Here is an 18,076-nt window from a genome sequence, read left to right as displayed (position 1 = left end):
CGGTATGCCTTACGTTCCTTGGAGAAGTAGTGATGCCTCGCTTTGGCGTAGCCCACCACTACCCTCGTTCGGTTGGTAAGTGTGTTTTGGAATGGCAAGTTTTACTCAATATTTTAGGGACCTAGGGTTTCTATGTTGGTTGATTTAAGTGAACTTAATTAATCATCTCAACATTCGAAATCCTAAACATGCATCTAACATATAATTCATATATATATAAACTTAAATATATATCGAAAACATAAATAAAGATGCATTTGGCAACTAGCATGACCCCTTGAGATCTTCAAGTCTTCAAAAGGTCTTCATTTGCAACTTCATGGCTTTGTCTTCTAAGAACCCCGTCTTCAAGACTCGACCAAAATATTACAATTGCTAGTATCTACGATTAGGACTAATCTAAATATTAAGGTACAAAAATACTCAACGGTTCGCAGACCCTATTTAGATTTACAAAAATACATCACGGATCACAGTCCGTATTTTCTATCCTAATCGGGCCCCACTAGTTGCCATTTCATAAAACCTGTGAGAGAATTTACATTCCATTCATCCATTCACTATCTGTGAATGGCCCATGCATTTTACAACGATAAACAAGTAACAATGCATAAAACGCGCGAGAACTAGTAACTAATCTAGGTGGTTAATCCAATTAACACGCCTAATTAAACTAGTCAAAGTTGTTTTAACCAGTTATGGTAATAACTTAGAGACGCTCCAACTAAATTCCGCATCCAACTTAACTAATCCAATTAATTAAGTCGGTGAACCCAAATATTTGCCAAAATTAATTTTGCAAATGTCGCTCAAAACCCGAGGCCTAGCCTCCAAAAATTTTAATTAAATAAACAAAATAATTAAAATAATTAAAACGACAATTTTAAGCAAAATTACGTATTCCACAATGTCTAAGTGCCTAGCACTAAGACTTGGAGTCCAAAAAATACCCTTATTTACATATTAAGCAACGCTAAAATTAACTTTAAAATAGCATCGCCTTAATAACCCGGGGTTATTGTGCCAATTATGGGATTGTACGTACCGTACAACAAGCACGTAGTATGCCCATGCGCACCCCCGCAACACCAAGCATGCATGTGGGTTGCTTGTGCTCGCATGAGCCACGCCCAGCCCAGCCAAGCGTAGCAGCACGTACAGCGCGCACAGCATTATGCTGCTGTTGTGCCATGCTGCTGCTTGCTGCTGGCTGGCGCGCTATGCTGCTGGCAACGAGCAGCAGCCCACGCCCTTCCTCGCACACACACACGCACAACACCAAGCACCTAAGAACGAAGTGCCCAGCAGCCTCGACAGCCACATATGGGTTGCGTGAGCAGCCCAGCTGGCCGAGAGCTAGCTCGGGGCTCTTAGGCCTCGTGTAGCGTGCTAATGCTTCGAAAATTATCGATTTTGTGTGTGACATTATAAATCAATTCTAAATTAAATTTAGAATCAATTTTGAGGAAAAATGAAAAATAACAAGTCCAACTTAAATAATTCATCCAAATGCAATTAACCAAATTTATTTCCAAGAACCATTCTTTATTAAAATTGGTTTAATTTGGTGTAATAAAATAAATTAGGGCAATTCTCACTATTAATTTAATCACTTTAAATTAATCTTGAGATTTTGACAAAATAAAAGGGAGTTGGAAAAATGAACATAAGTTCAATAAAGACTCCAACTTTAATACTTGTGAATCCATGAAAAAATTATATCTTCCAATATGAAGATAAACCAATTTCAATCACAAGTTTTAAACTTTATGATTCCAATCAACTAAAAAATGATTAAATCAACAAAGTTTAACCAAAATTCATGGAATTTAGTAACTCAAAGTTTCAATCACTTATCATAAATAAAGATTGAATCTTTAGTACTTGGAAGCAACAAAGAACAACTATTTCACACTTAATGCAATTAATTTGCAATTATGTGAAAAAATAAAACCAAACTTTCAAGCACCAATTACTACCAAGTAATCATACTTAAAGTGGTCTAAAATTGCATATAAATAAAGGAAAGAACCAAATTCATAACCACCATAAATATGCAATCAATTTTCAAGATTAGAAAGACTTAAAATTTTTCGTCAAAACAAAAAATCCCTCGAAAAATGCATTTCTGGTCGTTTTTTAGCTAAGAACAGAGCCCAAAAGGGTAAAACCATTTCCAGAACGCCTTTTCCACCCAAAATTCACTATTTTTGGGTCGAAATATGGGTTCGGGAGCTAAAGACAGCTCTAATACGAGGTAAATATTGGAAAAAACGAGTTACTAATCTAATTAGCAACTTGAAACCAGAAAAATTAAGCCATAAAAACACCTTGAAAATATTATGATTTTAAAAATAAACGAGCGAGGCTCCGATACCGCTGTTGGGGTTTGGTGAGTCCGACTCACCGAGGAAACAAACCCAAAAACAAGACCGCACTCACAATAAATAAAACCATAAACATAATTAAATTAATCACAAGATTAAGATAAGCTAATTACCTTTGACGCGTGCTTCGCTCCAAAATGAGCTCTTTCTTGAAAGCTTCAAGTCCCGCTCACACGGAGACCTCCAACGAAGTCCACCCGCACCAACAAAACCGACTAGGCCCAATGTCTTGGGGTTAGCAAGACCCAACCAATAAAACCCGAGTAATTATATTGAGTTCAAAGGTTTTCACTAATTGTGATGCTTTTTCCAACTCTTACTCAAGCAACATTCCCAATGCCCATACTTGGGTATTTATAGGAAATTATGGGAGTATCATTTACTCTCCCATCAATGTGGGATAGTATGATTTTTCCATTTTATTTTAAAGCTAAAATAAAATTAATAATCAAGCTAGTAATAAATCAACAAGTGGCAAGCTCATGTGAGTGGTTAGGTGAGGACCACTTGGAGAAGGGGGGGACCAAACTTGCTCCCCACTCCCTCTCCCATAACCGGCCACCTCACTCCACACACACTCAAGGACCACAAGCCACATGACACCCACCCTTGGGCACCAAGGCAGCCAAGGTGGGCTGCCATGTGCTGCTGTCCGTGGCAGCCACGCCCAGCAAGCCCAGCAGGCCCAGCACTCGCATGCGGGCTGCCAGGCGCTGCTGGCCAGCAAGCCCAGCATGCTTGTGCGGGCTGCTGCTGGCCTTGTGCCTTGGCCAGCGCTGCTAGGCAGCAAGCAATGACCCAACCATGCTGCTGCTAGCTGTGGCGAGCTGGCGCGCCTAGCGTGCTAGCTGCTGCAGCTTGTTGCGGCATGGCTTGCTAGCCATTGCGCGCACAAGGCTGTGCTTAGCATGCTAGCACACACTAGGCAGCGCCTAGCGTTGCGATGCTAGCATGGGTGCGCTAGCACGCACCAGCCAACCTAGGCTCGGCTTGGTGCGCATGCTAGCCACCATGCTAGGCCATACGCCCTTAGCACTCGGTTTGCTTGGGCATTCCGATGCTAGGGGTATTTTGGTTTTTTGTTGATTTATTACTATTTCTCGTCTCGTATTTCACTATTTTTCGACTCGACTTCCGACGCTCGGTTTCGAGGCTCTAAGCTCGAATTTCCGACGTCTAAATAAATATTACTCGGTCGACTCATTAATTCCTTCCGAATTAATTCGTCGGTTCGGTTTGTTGAATGCTTGGGTGTGACCCGAAGGGTTAAGTCAAGATTAAGTTGTAATATTAATTATTCATTAATATTACTGATCGGAAGCGGCCTCCACCCAGGCATTCCCATCACTTGACCTCACTGAATATATTAGCTTTCTAATAATTCTGAACCCACTAACGGAATAGTACACTTGTTCGAAGGACACCATTCCTTTCACCAATTCCCTTTAAACATGCAATAAAAGGTGTGATCAAGCAATAACAATATAATATCAAGCAACACAATAAATAATCATGAATAATAATATCATCATAAAATAATAATAATAATATTCATAATCATCATAAATTATAACAATTATAATCATAATCATGTTCATGTTAATATTAAAGCATAATAAAAATAGCAAGATCCTGGGCATGATACTAACAAGATTAATAACAAACCCTAGCATGTCACTAAACAATAAAAATCAAATATTTAACCCTAACATGATACTAACAATCATACATATATTAGGAAGAACATAGGAAGCATCATAGCAATCATATTTAATATTAAAGTTACCCTAGACATGATACTAGGAATATCATAATAACAATGTAAACATGATTTCTACATCATAATATCAATAAAAATCAATTAAAGTACTTACTTTGATGCCTCGTACCTCTTTCTAATTACAAAATACACACGTCAGTAACTTCAAGGAAAATAATAAAACAAACAATCAAATTAAATAATTGAAAGAGAGATTTGGGACCAAACCCTCAGAAATTAAAACCTTTCACGTCTAGGGCGAAGGCAACTTCGAATATGGCTAGGTGTTTCTAGATCTTGCGAATGCGGAATTTTATATAATAAAACCAAGTTTAGGAGGAGATGAATGAGAGAATTAAAAGAATGCTAATAAATGTTGATGAATGATGAGAATTGATGAATCTTAATGATTTGATGATGAATGAAAACGGAGTTTTAATACGATATTTATAGAGAAAATCAGCCAAAAAAGATAAATTAACAAAACAGAGTCTGACGCTCAGGAAACAAAGCTGGCGCCAACCCTGGCTAGCTGGCGCCAGGCACCAGCACTAGCGCCAATAGCTAGCGCCAGGCCTGGTTCCAGGCACCAAGGCCTGGGGTTGGACGCCAAGCTTGATTCTAACGCGTTTTCGAAAATCCGATAAGTTTACCGTACTGGAGGATAAAATAATATAATTTCTTCGAAAATGCTATTTGATTTTGATTAAAACTCTGAAAAGTCAACTTATCAATGCTAATTGAATTAGGAATGAAAAGAACCTTCTAGAAGACTAAAACCATTCCTAATTGCATTAAGAATGATAAATCATATTAGGCCCTCCCCTAGATCATTGGGTCGTACATAAAGCTCAAACCGGGCCCAGTTTAGTAAATTGGCCATAACTTCCTCAATTTTCATCGGAATTGGGCTTATAATATATCGTTGGAAAGGTCTTTGCAAGCCCCATCCAACTACACCACTATTGGACCCATATCATGGACCAACCAAACTAGATTGGCTGTTTTCTTAAAATAAAGTTTTCATAAACAGAGAGAAGAGAAAAGAAATTAAAACTTTCCGCAACACTAGACTTTTCACACTTTCGTTTCATTCGATTATGATTCGACGTGAAAGGTACTCATCACTGGGTTTGGTTTTGGGGAGACACAAATGGGTGTCTACATACTCAAAATAAGAGCAAATAAAATAAACTCACTTTGGTTTCATGTGTACAGAGTGTTATGTTCGAAATTCTCACGACACAAAGTAAAGTCCTTAGTGTTGTCCTACGACCAAGAAGACCGTAGGTTAGACGAGTCTTGGTGTTCAAGGTTGAATAAGATGGGGAATGCCAAGTAAACTAATGTTCATTTCCAAGCAATATCAAATGTCAATAACGCACCTTAGTGACGACGCACCTTAGTGACGGACGTCAATACTTGACGCTCGACAACTACAGCGAAGTCTAACGGCCTTCAGTGACCTTTGATGACCTCCAGTGACCTCCGATGTCCTTCAATCATATGACTCTGAAGATGACACTGACGCTGACGCCCGACGTCCAACCATGACGCGTCTCGCAGTGCGACGCCAGAAAGCTGCGGAACAAGTCGATGTTGTTACTAGTGGATCCTATAATCAAGGAGAGAATTTCTAGCAGCCTTTAACCACTCAATGAAGTTGTTACAATGTATATGGAGCCTAACCAAGTCCACATTCATCAAGGGACCAAGTCTTGAAGTCAACAAACAACCTCCTAAAATCAAGGAAGTCATCCTTATCTTCCTCAACCGATTTTCTACCGCTTAAATGGCCTATAAAAGGGGATCAATGACTAGCCATTAAGGCAGATTATACATATCATATTCCAAGCATAAAACACCACATAAGTATACACTACAAGATACATCATCAAAAGATACATCATGAGGCTCAGTTAGACGATCTAAACGACGACAAGTCTCATCCGATTGTTCTACGAGCTACAACGATTGATTCAACGTTTATATAACTTCTTAATAGCTCTAATGTATACTTAACTCTTGTTCTTATTTATTTCTTTACCATCTATGGCCTTAGACGCCCGAGTTATCGTTGTATTTGTACCAATAATGGCTATAACGCCCGTATCATAGTGAATTGGTGGACAAGTAGCCACCCGCGGTTTTTACCCATATTTATTGGGGTTTTCCGCGTCACCATATCGTGTCTTTCTTCTTTCTATTTCCATTGTTTACATTTCGCAACCCCCCTTTTTATCTAGTTATCAGTATCCCAACCAAAGGTCGTTCCTCGACGATTTTTGGCATTAACACAGAGTAGTCTCTAAGACTGATCTCGGCTTTACCAAACATGCCACGAACGGAGGAAGAAGAAGAGTGTGTGGCTGCGGTGCATGAGCTTGGTCGACGGTAAGAAGAGGGGTGGTACGCCTCAAACAAGGAGGGGTGGCGATGGTTTTGATAAAGGTGGATGGTGATAGTGATGTTTCTTTTTGGTGGGAAAGTAGTATGCTAAAAATTGTAGAAGAAAGAAGATAAAGATTAGCTAAGTCATTTGCTAACTACAATCTCATTGTAGTGGAGTAATGTGGGAATTGGATGAAGCCAAAATCTTGGTCTTATCCTAAGTTATTGCTTAGCCGTGAAGGAAGAAATAAGAAGAGGTGGGTTTTGTCTTTTATGGTGACCAAGATCAATTCTTGTCATTTGCAAAGTGATAAGCTTAGGAATTACATAACAAATGAAAGAATAGCAAATTTCATCTCCATTTCATGAATGTTGAGGTGGTGAAGAAATAAGAGGTGATGTTTGTCCTTTAGTAAGGGTATTTTGGTCATTTCATTCTCTCGGGTAAAAATACAGATTTTGATAATACTTAATGGAACATGAAAAATTTCACTTAAACTGAAATACATTTTAAAATAAATTACTTTCCTTTATAAAATTAACTTTTGGAATAATGTAATATTAAAATAAAATTAAGACTAAAATAGTCATGCATGGTAAAATATTGATTAAACTTCAATTAAGCTAATAAAATAAAATTAGAGTATAATAAATCATGTTTTAAAATCTTGGGTATTACATCTTCTCATTAAGGAGTATGTTTATTTGTGGGCCCATAACCCACAGGTGGCTATGAGATTATCTATATATAATTGATTCCGCTTAATTAGTATGATGAGTAAAGAATGGTTTATCTATGGTTAATTAATTCCGCTGCGAATGACGAGTTATATAAGATCCGGTGACGCCGATTAAAAGTCGGGGTGTTACAGTATACGTGTGTGTTATGGTAAAAAAAAATAGAAAAATTAATATTCCGATAAAATTATATAAGTATTGCATTTATTTTGCAAGTTTTCTAAAACGATAACATTGCGAATATTAAAGAATGAAGAAAATATGAAGTACATAGTCTTGCATTTTATCTAATTAAGTTTGGAGTATAGAGTAGTTAATTAACACATTATTGACTTTATTAGCGAAATGTTGAAATATGTCTTTCATGGTTAGGTTTTTTTTAGATCAAATTGAAATCTATTAAAATTTTATTTCAGGTTTAATTATTAAAGATTTTACAACAAATTAATCATAGAATTGTTAATACAAAATCAGAAAGCATTTGGAAGGTAAAATAAAATGGTATCATAGAAAGTCACAACTCCACAAGGAAAAGAAGGGATCATAATATTTTGTGTTTTTAACAATTTTTCAATCAAACTAAATTCACAAAAAAACTAATTATCGATTTGAACCTGTGACCTTGTATTACGTTGGCTCTGATACCATGTTAATAAACTAACTTAACCCAAAAACTTAAACGGATGATTGAGGCTTATGACTGTGATATCTACTATATCAATTACTAACTACATACGTATGTAAATTTACCTAAAAAAATTCGTCATTGGTAAGGCTAGACTATAATGGACACGTACACATGTGCGTGCACACCCATGTATTATGGACTTATGGCTACCACGGTACCACCCATCACCCATCAGTAAAAAGTAATTTTAAGAGAATATACTACCTTCGTTTCATATTATTTGCAACGATTAGACATTTTTCCTCTCTACTTTATGTTAAATCGTTGCAAATAATATGAAATAGAGGTAGTATAATACTTCGTAGGATATCAGTAAAAACCAATTTAGTTCAGCAAAGTAATTTTAATTCAATAAAATTAAGGAAATTTTAGATTTTAACACCTGAAAAATACTACCTCCGTCCTCACATAATAAAGAGAAAGAGGCATTGTATTAAGGGACGGATGGAGTAGTTTTCAACATCACAACTTTTTTAAGAAAATGGATTTTACCAACACCTAACAGATTCCGTTACGTGGGGTCCATATTGCCACGTGTTCTTATACTATTAGTTTAAAAAAAATAAAATAAAAGGAAAAAGGAAAAAACCTACAACCACCCAAATACCACCAGCCCACCACCACCAACATCGCATGCCCACCCCCACGGCTTCAACCGGCCGGCACCGTACCCACCCCCTCCCTAGCCCAGACCACCAGAACTCATCCCCTACCCTTCCCGCACCCGTAAAACGAAACCCTAAATTCTAAAACGGCCACAATAGGCTAGTTATGGTCGAAACTGGCCGGTTTTGGGGCTGACTAGTGATCAAAATTGTGGTCGATATTTGAGGAAGGGGGGTTGCGATATAGCACTGGTGCGGCGGATTTGGCTGCAGGAAAGGGAGTGGTTGGGTCCCGATGGGGCTGGGTTAGGTTGGGAGAGGTTCCAATGCCGGCGATGGAGCAGGGGCCGACGGCTAAGCTGGCTTAGGGCGGAGAACATGCCAATGGTGGTGGTTGGGTAGTTTAAGATTATTTATTTATTTATAATTTTGTTAACCACACACAAAGCGCTCGTGGCACTGTGGACCCTAATTAACGGATTCTTGGATGGATACTGTTAAGTGGTGGTAAAACCAATTTTTGTAAAAAAAAAAATTGGTGTTATATAATTTTTTTTTTGGGGTGTTAAAAATCATTTTTGATTTGATTTTATTATTTTTTTTTCTGGTGTTAAAATCTAAAATTTCTTTAAATTAATAGGAAAAATTGACCAAATTAATCCGAACTTTTCCTCATTCGCCGAAAATAATCCCAACTTTCAATTATTTTTTAATAATCCGAACTTTAATATGCATTCGCTCTAAATGGTCCCAACAGGTCATTAACTTATTATAACAAGTTATCTGACATGTGTTGGCATGTGATAGGTCCAAAAAACATTTAAAAATTAAATTAAAAAAACCTTTCAAAAAAATTATATATATATTAAAATAAAATAAAAACCCATTCCCAGCAAGCAGCCGCTGCCACCACCGGGAGGCTGGCTACCGCCGTCATCTCCTCCCCATCCTCGTCCCATTTCCGCCCCCTTTACGTTCCTCCGTCCAATTCCGGCCCCTTTCCCCCTCCCTCACTCGGAACGACCCAAACTCGAAACCGTAGATAACCTCCACCTGAACCGCAACCACCCTCACCAATCAATTCACTCTCCTCCCATGTCTTTTGCCATGTCTTTCCTTCCCATTCCCAAAACTTCCAATTTGCAACTGTTAATTTTTAATATGAAGATGAAGAACATGTAATTGGGGATTGTTTGATTTTCGAAGATGGAGTTATTTAGGATCGGATGAAAGTCTAGTTGGGTGGGGGTGGTGGTTTCGGGTTTGGGTGGGGTGGGGGAGGTGGTTAAGGCATCTAGGTTTGGGTGGGAGTGGAGATGTTGGTGGCTGGGCTGCTGAGGTGGTGGTGGTTTTTTTTCATATTTTTTTAAAAAAAAAAATTGATAATTTTTTTTTAATTATTTTTAACAAAATTTTGTTTGACCTGTTTAGCCAGTTCCAAGTCACTTGGGACTGTTTAAAAATAATAGAATATAAAGTTGGGGTTATTAAAAAAATAATCAAAAATTGGGATTATTTTGAGCGAACGGGCCAAAGTTCGGATTATTCTTGGCAATTTTTCCAAATTAATATCAGTTTAGTAAATATAATTTAATTCAACAAAAACAATTTGTTTTAGTAAAAAAAAAAAAAAATCAATTTAGCAAAAATAAGTTGAAGTGAACAAAGTCTTAATTTGATTATTGTCTGAATCGACTAATAAACCTTGACCAATGCAAATCAATATATGAGAAAGAGGCATTGTATTAAGTGAGATTTTGCTAAATTCATCTCAACATGAGTGTATTTTTCAAATATACAATTTTCTTAACTTCTACAAATACACAAAATAAATAAATATGGCAATAAGGAAGCAATATTAAGAAATTTTGATCTGGTCTAATCTTCAAAAAAAAAAAAAAAAAAAAAAAAATCTGATCTGGTTTGGTTTTTACGAGAATAAGTAATAAGAATAATATGAAGAAAAATAGGCCTAAATCATGGACATTCATGTACCTTATCTCCCCCTATCCCAAGAACCTAACATGCATAATAACTAGGTTGGTTTTACCTGTGAGGTGTCTTTGACTGGTAGTTAAATCCTCAAGACTTACGAAGCATTAATCAATTTTTTGAACTGCGATAATATTTCTACTCAACTTATTGTTGAAAACCCTTGCATCCATGAGAATACAAAACATATGAGAAGTAAACATTAGAATCTTGATGTTTATTACATCAAGGAGAACATGCATTCTGGTTTGATTTAATTGAAGCATGTCAAGTTGCACTCCAGCTGGCTAATATGATGACAATGTTTAGGCTCAAATCAACATATATTTTTGAGTTCATAGATAAGTCTGGTTAGTAATATTCTTGTTCACAATGGACCAATGCTTCTCAAAGGAGTCATTCTTGAGAGGTGTGTTACAATATCATCATGTAAAATATCTTTCGAGAAATTTAGCTAGATTCTACCTAGTAATATTGTTATTATCCAACATAATATTTTTAGACATGTCCTTTAATTTGCGTGGAATATTTTTTTTTATTTTGGTTGAAGACATCCACACTATTTACGTGAGATCATGTGAGAACCTAACCAAGGTGAATAATGAGAATTAGGAACCAAATTCAACCTTTAATCGAGCTTCATATGACGGTTCACGTTTCACTAGCATTTATTAATGGCATTTTCGTAATTTTACAGCTTTTTAGACTTTTTGTTTTTTTCCATTTTTTTACTTCTAAGGCAATTTCATTTTACTTTATAGCTGATTTCATTTACTTTTTTAGCAGAAAAGAAACTGAAATATACTTTGTAAAGTTGAAATATTATGAAAATGCCATTAATGGCACGGGAAGCATGTGGATCGTCTGATTAACATGATCAAATGGTCAGATTAGTTCATAGTTATCATTATAACCTTGATTCTCATTATAACTTAGTGATGTCGATGTTGACTCCCATAAGCCTTGCACATGTTTTTTTTTTCCTTACTCCCACCCATTTCTTGTAAGTATCCTCTAATTTTCATCTAACTCATTTAATTATCCGATAATTAATGGCACGGGAAGCATGTGGATCGTCTGATTAACATGATCAAATGGCCAGATTAGTTCATAGTTATCATTATAATCTTGATTCTCATTATAACTTAGTGATGTCGATGTTGACTCCCATAAGCCTTGCACATGTTTTTTTTTTTTTTTTTTTTTTCTTACTCCCACCCATTTCTTGTAAGTATCCTCTAATTTTCATCTAACTCATTTAATTATCCGATAATTAAATTAATTAATAAATAAATAAATTTAAAAAAAATCCACAACTACCTCCACCACTAGCCACTCCCTCCCTCATCCCACCCGCCGCCCTGATCTCCCCAACCCCGGCGAGCCATGTATCCACCGCTACTCTACCCCCTTTCTTTCCCCTTATCCCGACCACCCGTTGTGACCCCTAATCTATATCTATACTTATATATTAAAAAGCGTTTATAAAAACGTTTATGTGCCATGTGGCACTCTGCCATGTCATCATTCAAATATGAGCATATTCTAACGACTCATATATTAAAAAGCGTTATAAAAACGTTTATGTGTCATGTGGCACTCTGCCATGTCATCATTAAAATATGAGCATATTCTAACGAAAATGTTTATCTTGATATTTGAACTCACAACCTAAAAAATATGCATTAGAAGCTTTACCATCTCATCTATTGATTAATAATGATTGTATACTCAATTCATAAATATATATATGGCTGAAGATCTGAATATACATTTAATGACTGCGATTCTTAAAATACCTATTCTATTATTTGCTAATAATGCTTATCGATGAGGTAATGCAAACAAGAAATATTAACTATTGTTATATACTAATTTTATTTATTTAATTATTTTGATAATAATTATGTCTTTATTTTCATATTGATTATAAATTATATACAAAAGACATGTTTATATAATTAGTATTTGTTCCATAAATAAATTTATTTAAAGGTTAAATGTTAAACTATCATATAACTAATATATAAAGCTAAACTTTTAGCCAGGTCACGAAATAACGACACTTGGCATTCCAATTTTTCGCCAAGTGTCGTGCCACCTTTGATAGATTTAAATAGACTTCAAATGATAAAAAAACGTCAAGTGTCGCACCACCTTGGATAGATTTCATAAGATAAATAAAATTAGGTAAGAATTCTATTTTCAATCAAATTAGGATAGCATTTTAGAATAAGATTATTAGTTTAGAGTTATTTCTTCGATAAAATACCAAATAATAAATTTATAATTAGGCCACAAGACAACATCATTTAGCGTTTTAATTTTTCGCCAAGTATCGTACCACGTTGGATAAATATAGATTGACTTTGTAGCAAAAAAAAGTTAATTTAGAATTCTATTTTCAATCAAATTGAATTATAATAGTATAATTTTATCTTAAAATCCCATAAACTACCCGGGCATTGCCGGGGCACAAAACTAGTTATATAAATAAACAAATCATATCATATCATATAACTAATATATAAAGCTAAACTTTTAGCCAGGCGATGAGGCAGCGACACTTGGCATTCCAACTTTTCGCCAAGTCGTGCCACGTAGGATAGATTTATATAGAATTCAATTTGTAGGATAAAAAGTTAGTTTAGAATTTTATTTTCAATCGAATTTGGATTGAATTTTAAGATAAAATTGTTAATTTATGGTTTGTTTGGCATTGTTGTGGTTTTTTGTTTTTTGGTTTTTTGTTCTCTAAAAGTATATGATATGAGTCCCATAATGAATCAAAAATTATATAAACTTATTAAAATTATGATAATTATGAAAACTGACAACAGAAAAGTGGAAACTCCTTTTTCTTGTTTCTTGTTTTTGGTTTTAAAAAAAAAAAAGGAAATTGAAAACCAAAACTGATGTCAAACAAGCCCTTAGAGTTTTATTTTTGATAAAGTACCAATATTTCATATGTACAAATTGAATTATAATTTTATTCAAAAATAATTAGATTATAACTCTCATAAATTATCATATAAATTTATTTTTTGTATCATAATATTTTTTTGGAGCGAAAGAATTAGTTCAAAATGTACCACATCCATTGTTTATAATATATTCTAATCAATTAAAAATATACTTCAGAATCTAATATAATTTAATTACTGTGTGTACGACTTGTCAATCAGGTTGGGTCACGAGTCATTTCAGACAGGGTCATTATTTCAGGTTACGGGTCAAGAAATATTTTTCACCAATATTATTATTATTAGTCATTATATGTGTACAAGTTTAAATCGTCACAAAAACACATTTAAATAGACTTCATATGATAAAAAACCGTTTAATTAAGTGTCGCACCACCTTAGATAGATTTCATAAGATAAAAAAAATTAGGTAAGAATTCTATTTTCAATCAAACTAGGATAGAATTTTAGAATAAGATTATTAGTTTAGAGTTATATTTTCGATAAAATACCAAATAAGAAATTTATAATTAGGCTACAAGACAACATCGTTTAGCATTTTAATTTTCCGCCAAGTATCGTACCACGTTGGATAAACATAGATTGACTTTGTAGAAAAAAAAAAGTTAATTTAGAATTCTATTTACAATTTAAAAGTTAATTTTATCTTAAAAGTCCATAAACTATCCGGACATCGCCGGGGCACAAAACTAATAATGAATAAATGGAATAATATAGAATGAACCTATCTATTCAATTATAAGTGTTCAAAGTAATAACCCGGGGTATCGTCCGGGTCACACACTAATTACCCTTTCTACACCCTTTTCCTTACAACGAACGGTCCACCACCCTTTCCCACACCCCAAAACGGCGATGGGATCATTTCGGCTTAAATTGAAAGGAAGATATAGATTTTTCTAGGGCCATAATAATAATATCAAAATTTCTTAAAACAAATAAAAATTAATAATATCCATATTCAATAATCAATACCCATAACACTGTCACGTTCTAAAGTCACAAACCACTCGTTACACACCACGTGTTATCTCTTAAACCCTACATTCCCCCCAAATTCTATCCAACGGTTCAAAACAACATTGCAACCCATCCAACGATCCCTAAACCATATCTTCACCATCCTTATCCTACACCTTACCACACCGAATAAAAACTCCTCTGTTTCTCTCTCCAAATTCAAAGACCTCAAATTTCGATCAAAAACCCTTGTTAGGGTTTAGTAGAGTCCAAACACTTCATCGCACTACTCTACATTTCAAGGTTTCTCTCTCTACTTTCTCTCTCTTAAATTTTGAGTTGATTTTACAATTTCATCGTCTATTTTTGCAATTGATTGTTGATTATTTGTGTTTATCTGATTATTGTTCTTCGTTTCTTTGTTGATTGATGCTATTTGTTTTGATTGCGATGAATTTGTTTTTTCGGTTTTGGTTTTGTTGAAGCTTCAAAAAATTTGTCTTTTTTAATTTTTGTGTTTGATTAGTTGACTATTTGATGTGTTTGATTTGTTCTGTAAATGTATAGCAAATGTGATGTATTGTTGTTGCGGAAATTGGTGGAATTAGGTTACTGAAATTAGGGTTTAGTTTGACTAGAATGAGGTTTTTTTGCACGATTTGATGTTTGAATTTAGGTTATTTTGTATAAATTTTGTTGGGTTGACAAGGACCAGGTTAGTTCAGTTTCGATCCCTTTGTAGTTTAGGGTTTGGGATTTTTATGGCTGGGTATTGGGAGTTGGCCCATGTTGTTGAAGTGGGAAGTTTAATTCATCTTGAAAGTAGTTTTCTGGTTATTATTTGGGCTGGAAATCTCGGGTTTAAGAGCATTGCGATATATTGATGAATTGGAAAAGGGATTTTCTTCCCATCTTCCTAACCTTACGCTTGTTTGGCATATTGGAAAGGTAAAGTTTCGTTGCAGCGCCTCGACGGTTCTGAATGCTAGATAGCTAAACCAGCCACTCTGTTGGGTAAAGTGTGGTGCTTGATTTTTGCTACCTTCTTTAACTCTGCTATACAGTGCCTGTATCGTATCTGGGGAAATTAATTTTTCGTAGGATCCACTCAATTGTTCAGTATGTTAGGTAGCTTAATCTGCAATACTATTGGTCTAATGGGTAAAGCTTGTTGCTTGATTAGAAACTTTTAATATTATGTGTAATGTGATTTATATTTTGTTCACACTTCATGCATAGAATGTAATGTGATTGAAGCTTCATTGTGGTAGCGTTGTGCTAATTTTTCCTCTTAGTTCGGGTTCTTTAATATCCGAGTAGCCTTACTCCAATTTATAGTCACTATCACTTTGTAAGTAGAACAGAAGCCATAAGGTGCATATAGAATTTTCTTTTTTCTAACATTTTCCCCTTTTGATTTAGTTTTGAAGGCTGTAAGTATGGCGTTCTTCAGTAAAGTTGGGAATATACTCAAACAGAGTGTGAGCAAGCAGGTCACCTCACACTTTTCAGCATCTAATCCCTCTATTTATCAGGCTCTAAGATGCATGTCATCTTCAAAACTCTTTGTTGGAGGTATGCTTCCTCTTTTATAGTATTTGTTAAAGGTTTGCCACGTGTTTGCTCAGTGAGCCAAATAAAATGGTTTGCCTTGTGACCTTTAGTGAACTTATTCATGGTTTATTGCAGGTCTCCCATGGGCTGTAGATGAAAGAAGTTTAAGGGAAACCTTTTCTCAATATGGAGAAGTTATTGAAGGTGTGTATCATTGTGCTTGTCTACCTCTTGTTTATTTATTTTTTTTCAATGCCCAGTATCGGTGGTAGATTGTTGGTACGGCACATTTGATCAATATTTTGTGGTGATAGTTTGGCTTGAAAGCTATAGCCAAGAGACTTCAATATGCTGTGTCACAATCTACCAGTATTTTTCTTGTCTTCTTGTGCTATTGAAAGATATACTTATCTTGTTCTTATACTTATTATGTAAGTAACCTTATTTAAACCATGTGTGAAATTGCTTGATCCATTTATGATTTTAGAAGTGCTCAAGGAAACTGCAAGTATGAGGTTTGACTTTCATAGACAAAGTGACGAAGAATTGTAGGATTGCCTGATTTTGACTTGAATCATAGGAATTAACTAAATAATGTAGGATGTCTTGAGCACTGTTTGCAAAATCTGGTTCGTGGAATTGGTTGAAAGTTGAAATTGCAACATCTGTTGAATAAATCAAAGTGTAATACTTATTCTGCCCCTGCCCTCACATGTTTACAAATAATTGCATATTGTATCTCCTGCTTCCACTCTATATTTTGTTTTGTTGGAGCGTAGATAATTTTTGGACTACAATATGACAATATACATTTTCTCTTGCAGCAAAAGTTATTATTGACCGTGAGCAAAACAGATCTAGAGGGTTTGGTTTTGTTACATTTGCTTCTACTGAAGAGGCTTCAAGTGCTCTTCAGGCTATGGATGGACAGGTATAATTCATTTCTAGTTTCATCTTCTTGAGTTGGTTCTTTAACAAAATATATTGTTCTAGATACTACAAAGTCTTCAATGACTGCTCAGTCTTTATTTACTTTGTAGTTTGTACTTATGTTGCCCTATAAATTTCATGTGTTAAAATGCTTAAAAGTATGGTTTTCTATCTGTTGCATAATTCACCCTCACTGGTAGTATCTTTAGGTCTCATGTCTGAATTTGTTAGTTTGATCTATGGTTCTGAATTTTATTTGTACACTTGCAGAATACTGAGTATGGTTTATTATGATAACTTTATGGCTTGGGTGACAGTTTCATTGTAAATTCTGTAGGATTTGCAAGGTCGTACAGTGAGGGTGAATTATGCAACAGATAGAGCACCACGACCATATGGTGGCGGAGGCGGCTTTGGTGGTGGAGGCTATGGAGGCGGCGGTTATGGAGGTGGTGGTTATGGTGGGGGAGGTTACGGTAGTGGTGGTGGTGGTTACGGTGGAGGGCAAAATTATGGAGGTGGTAATTCTGGAGGCTACGCTCCTCCTGGAGGCTACGCTCCTAGTGGAGGCTTTGATGGTGGAAGTTACGGTCCTCCTGGTGGTGCCCCAGTGATACTGGCTTTGCAAGCGGCGGATTCCAGGGTGATGATTTAAACTTACCTGAAGATAACTTCAAGGATGATGACTTTGCTAAAAGGGCTTGATCTTTTTCAGACTAGTTTGAGTGCTGGCAACATAAATAATTGCTCTTCCTTTTTATCGGAAGAAATGAATCAGAGTTTGATCCCCGCAACAAATATGATGTCAGACATACATTTAATCAATAGGACTATATTAGTATAGTTTAATTTTCATTCTTCTCGTTTATGCTGTCATTGTTAAAGATATTTTGGGTTTGGTTGCATTGGAGCTAGCAACATGTTAAACTCTATGCTATGAGAATTTTATTGTCAACTTTTCCATATTCATATTGTGGTTGTCCGATGTATCCTCTACATCCTTGTTCAGTTACCCTTCATCTGTTGTCCAAATTTTATTTGTATCTGTTGATCATATAGTTTATACCCGTATTTGGCACTTGACTGTG

The 18,076-nt window shown here is 35.5% G+C and overlaps 1 protein-coding gene across 1 annotated transcript; it reads left to right on the top strand.

Moving 5' to 3' along the window:
* Window positions 1-14,668: 14,668 nt before the first annotated feature.
* LOC110700704 (glycine-rich RNA-binding protein 3, mitochondrial-like) lies at window positions 14,669-18,000 on the top strand. Its single transcript, XM_021878293.1, has 5 exons — window positions 14,669-14,807; window positions 15,927-16,079; window positions 16,194-16,262; window positions 16,883-16,989; window positions 17,326-18,000. Exons 2-5 carry the CDS (start codon window positions 15,944-15,946, stop codon window positions 17,641-17,643), a joined length of 630 nt encoding a protein of 209 aa, XP_021733985.1. The 5' UTR covers window positions 14,669-14,807; window positions 15,927-15,943; the 3' UTR covers window positions 17,644-18,000.
* The last annotated feature ends 76 nt before the right edge of the window (window positions 18,001-18,076 follow it).

Source organism: Chenopodium quinoa, unplaced genomic scaffold, assembly GCF_001683475.1.
Source record: "Chenopodium quinoa cultivar QQ74 unplaced genomic scaffold, ASM168347v1, whole genome shotgun sequence".
NCBI classification, from domain to species: domain Eukaryota; kingdom Viridiplantae; phylum Streptophyta; class Magnoliopsida; order Caryophyllales; family Amaranthaceae; genus Chenopodium; species Chenopodium quinoa.
This window is presented reverse-complemented; position numbering and strand designations above follow the sequence as displayed.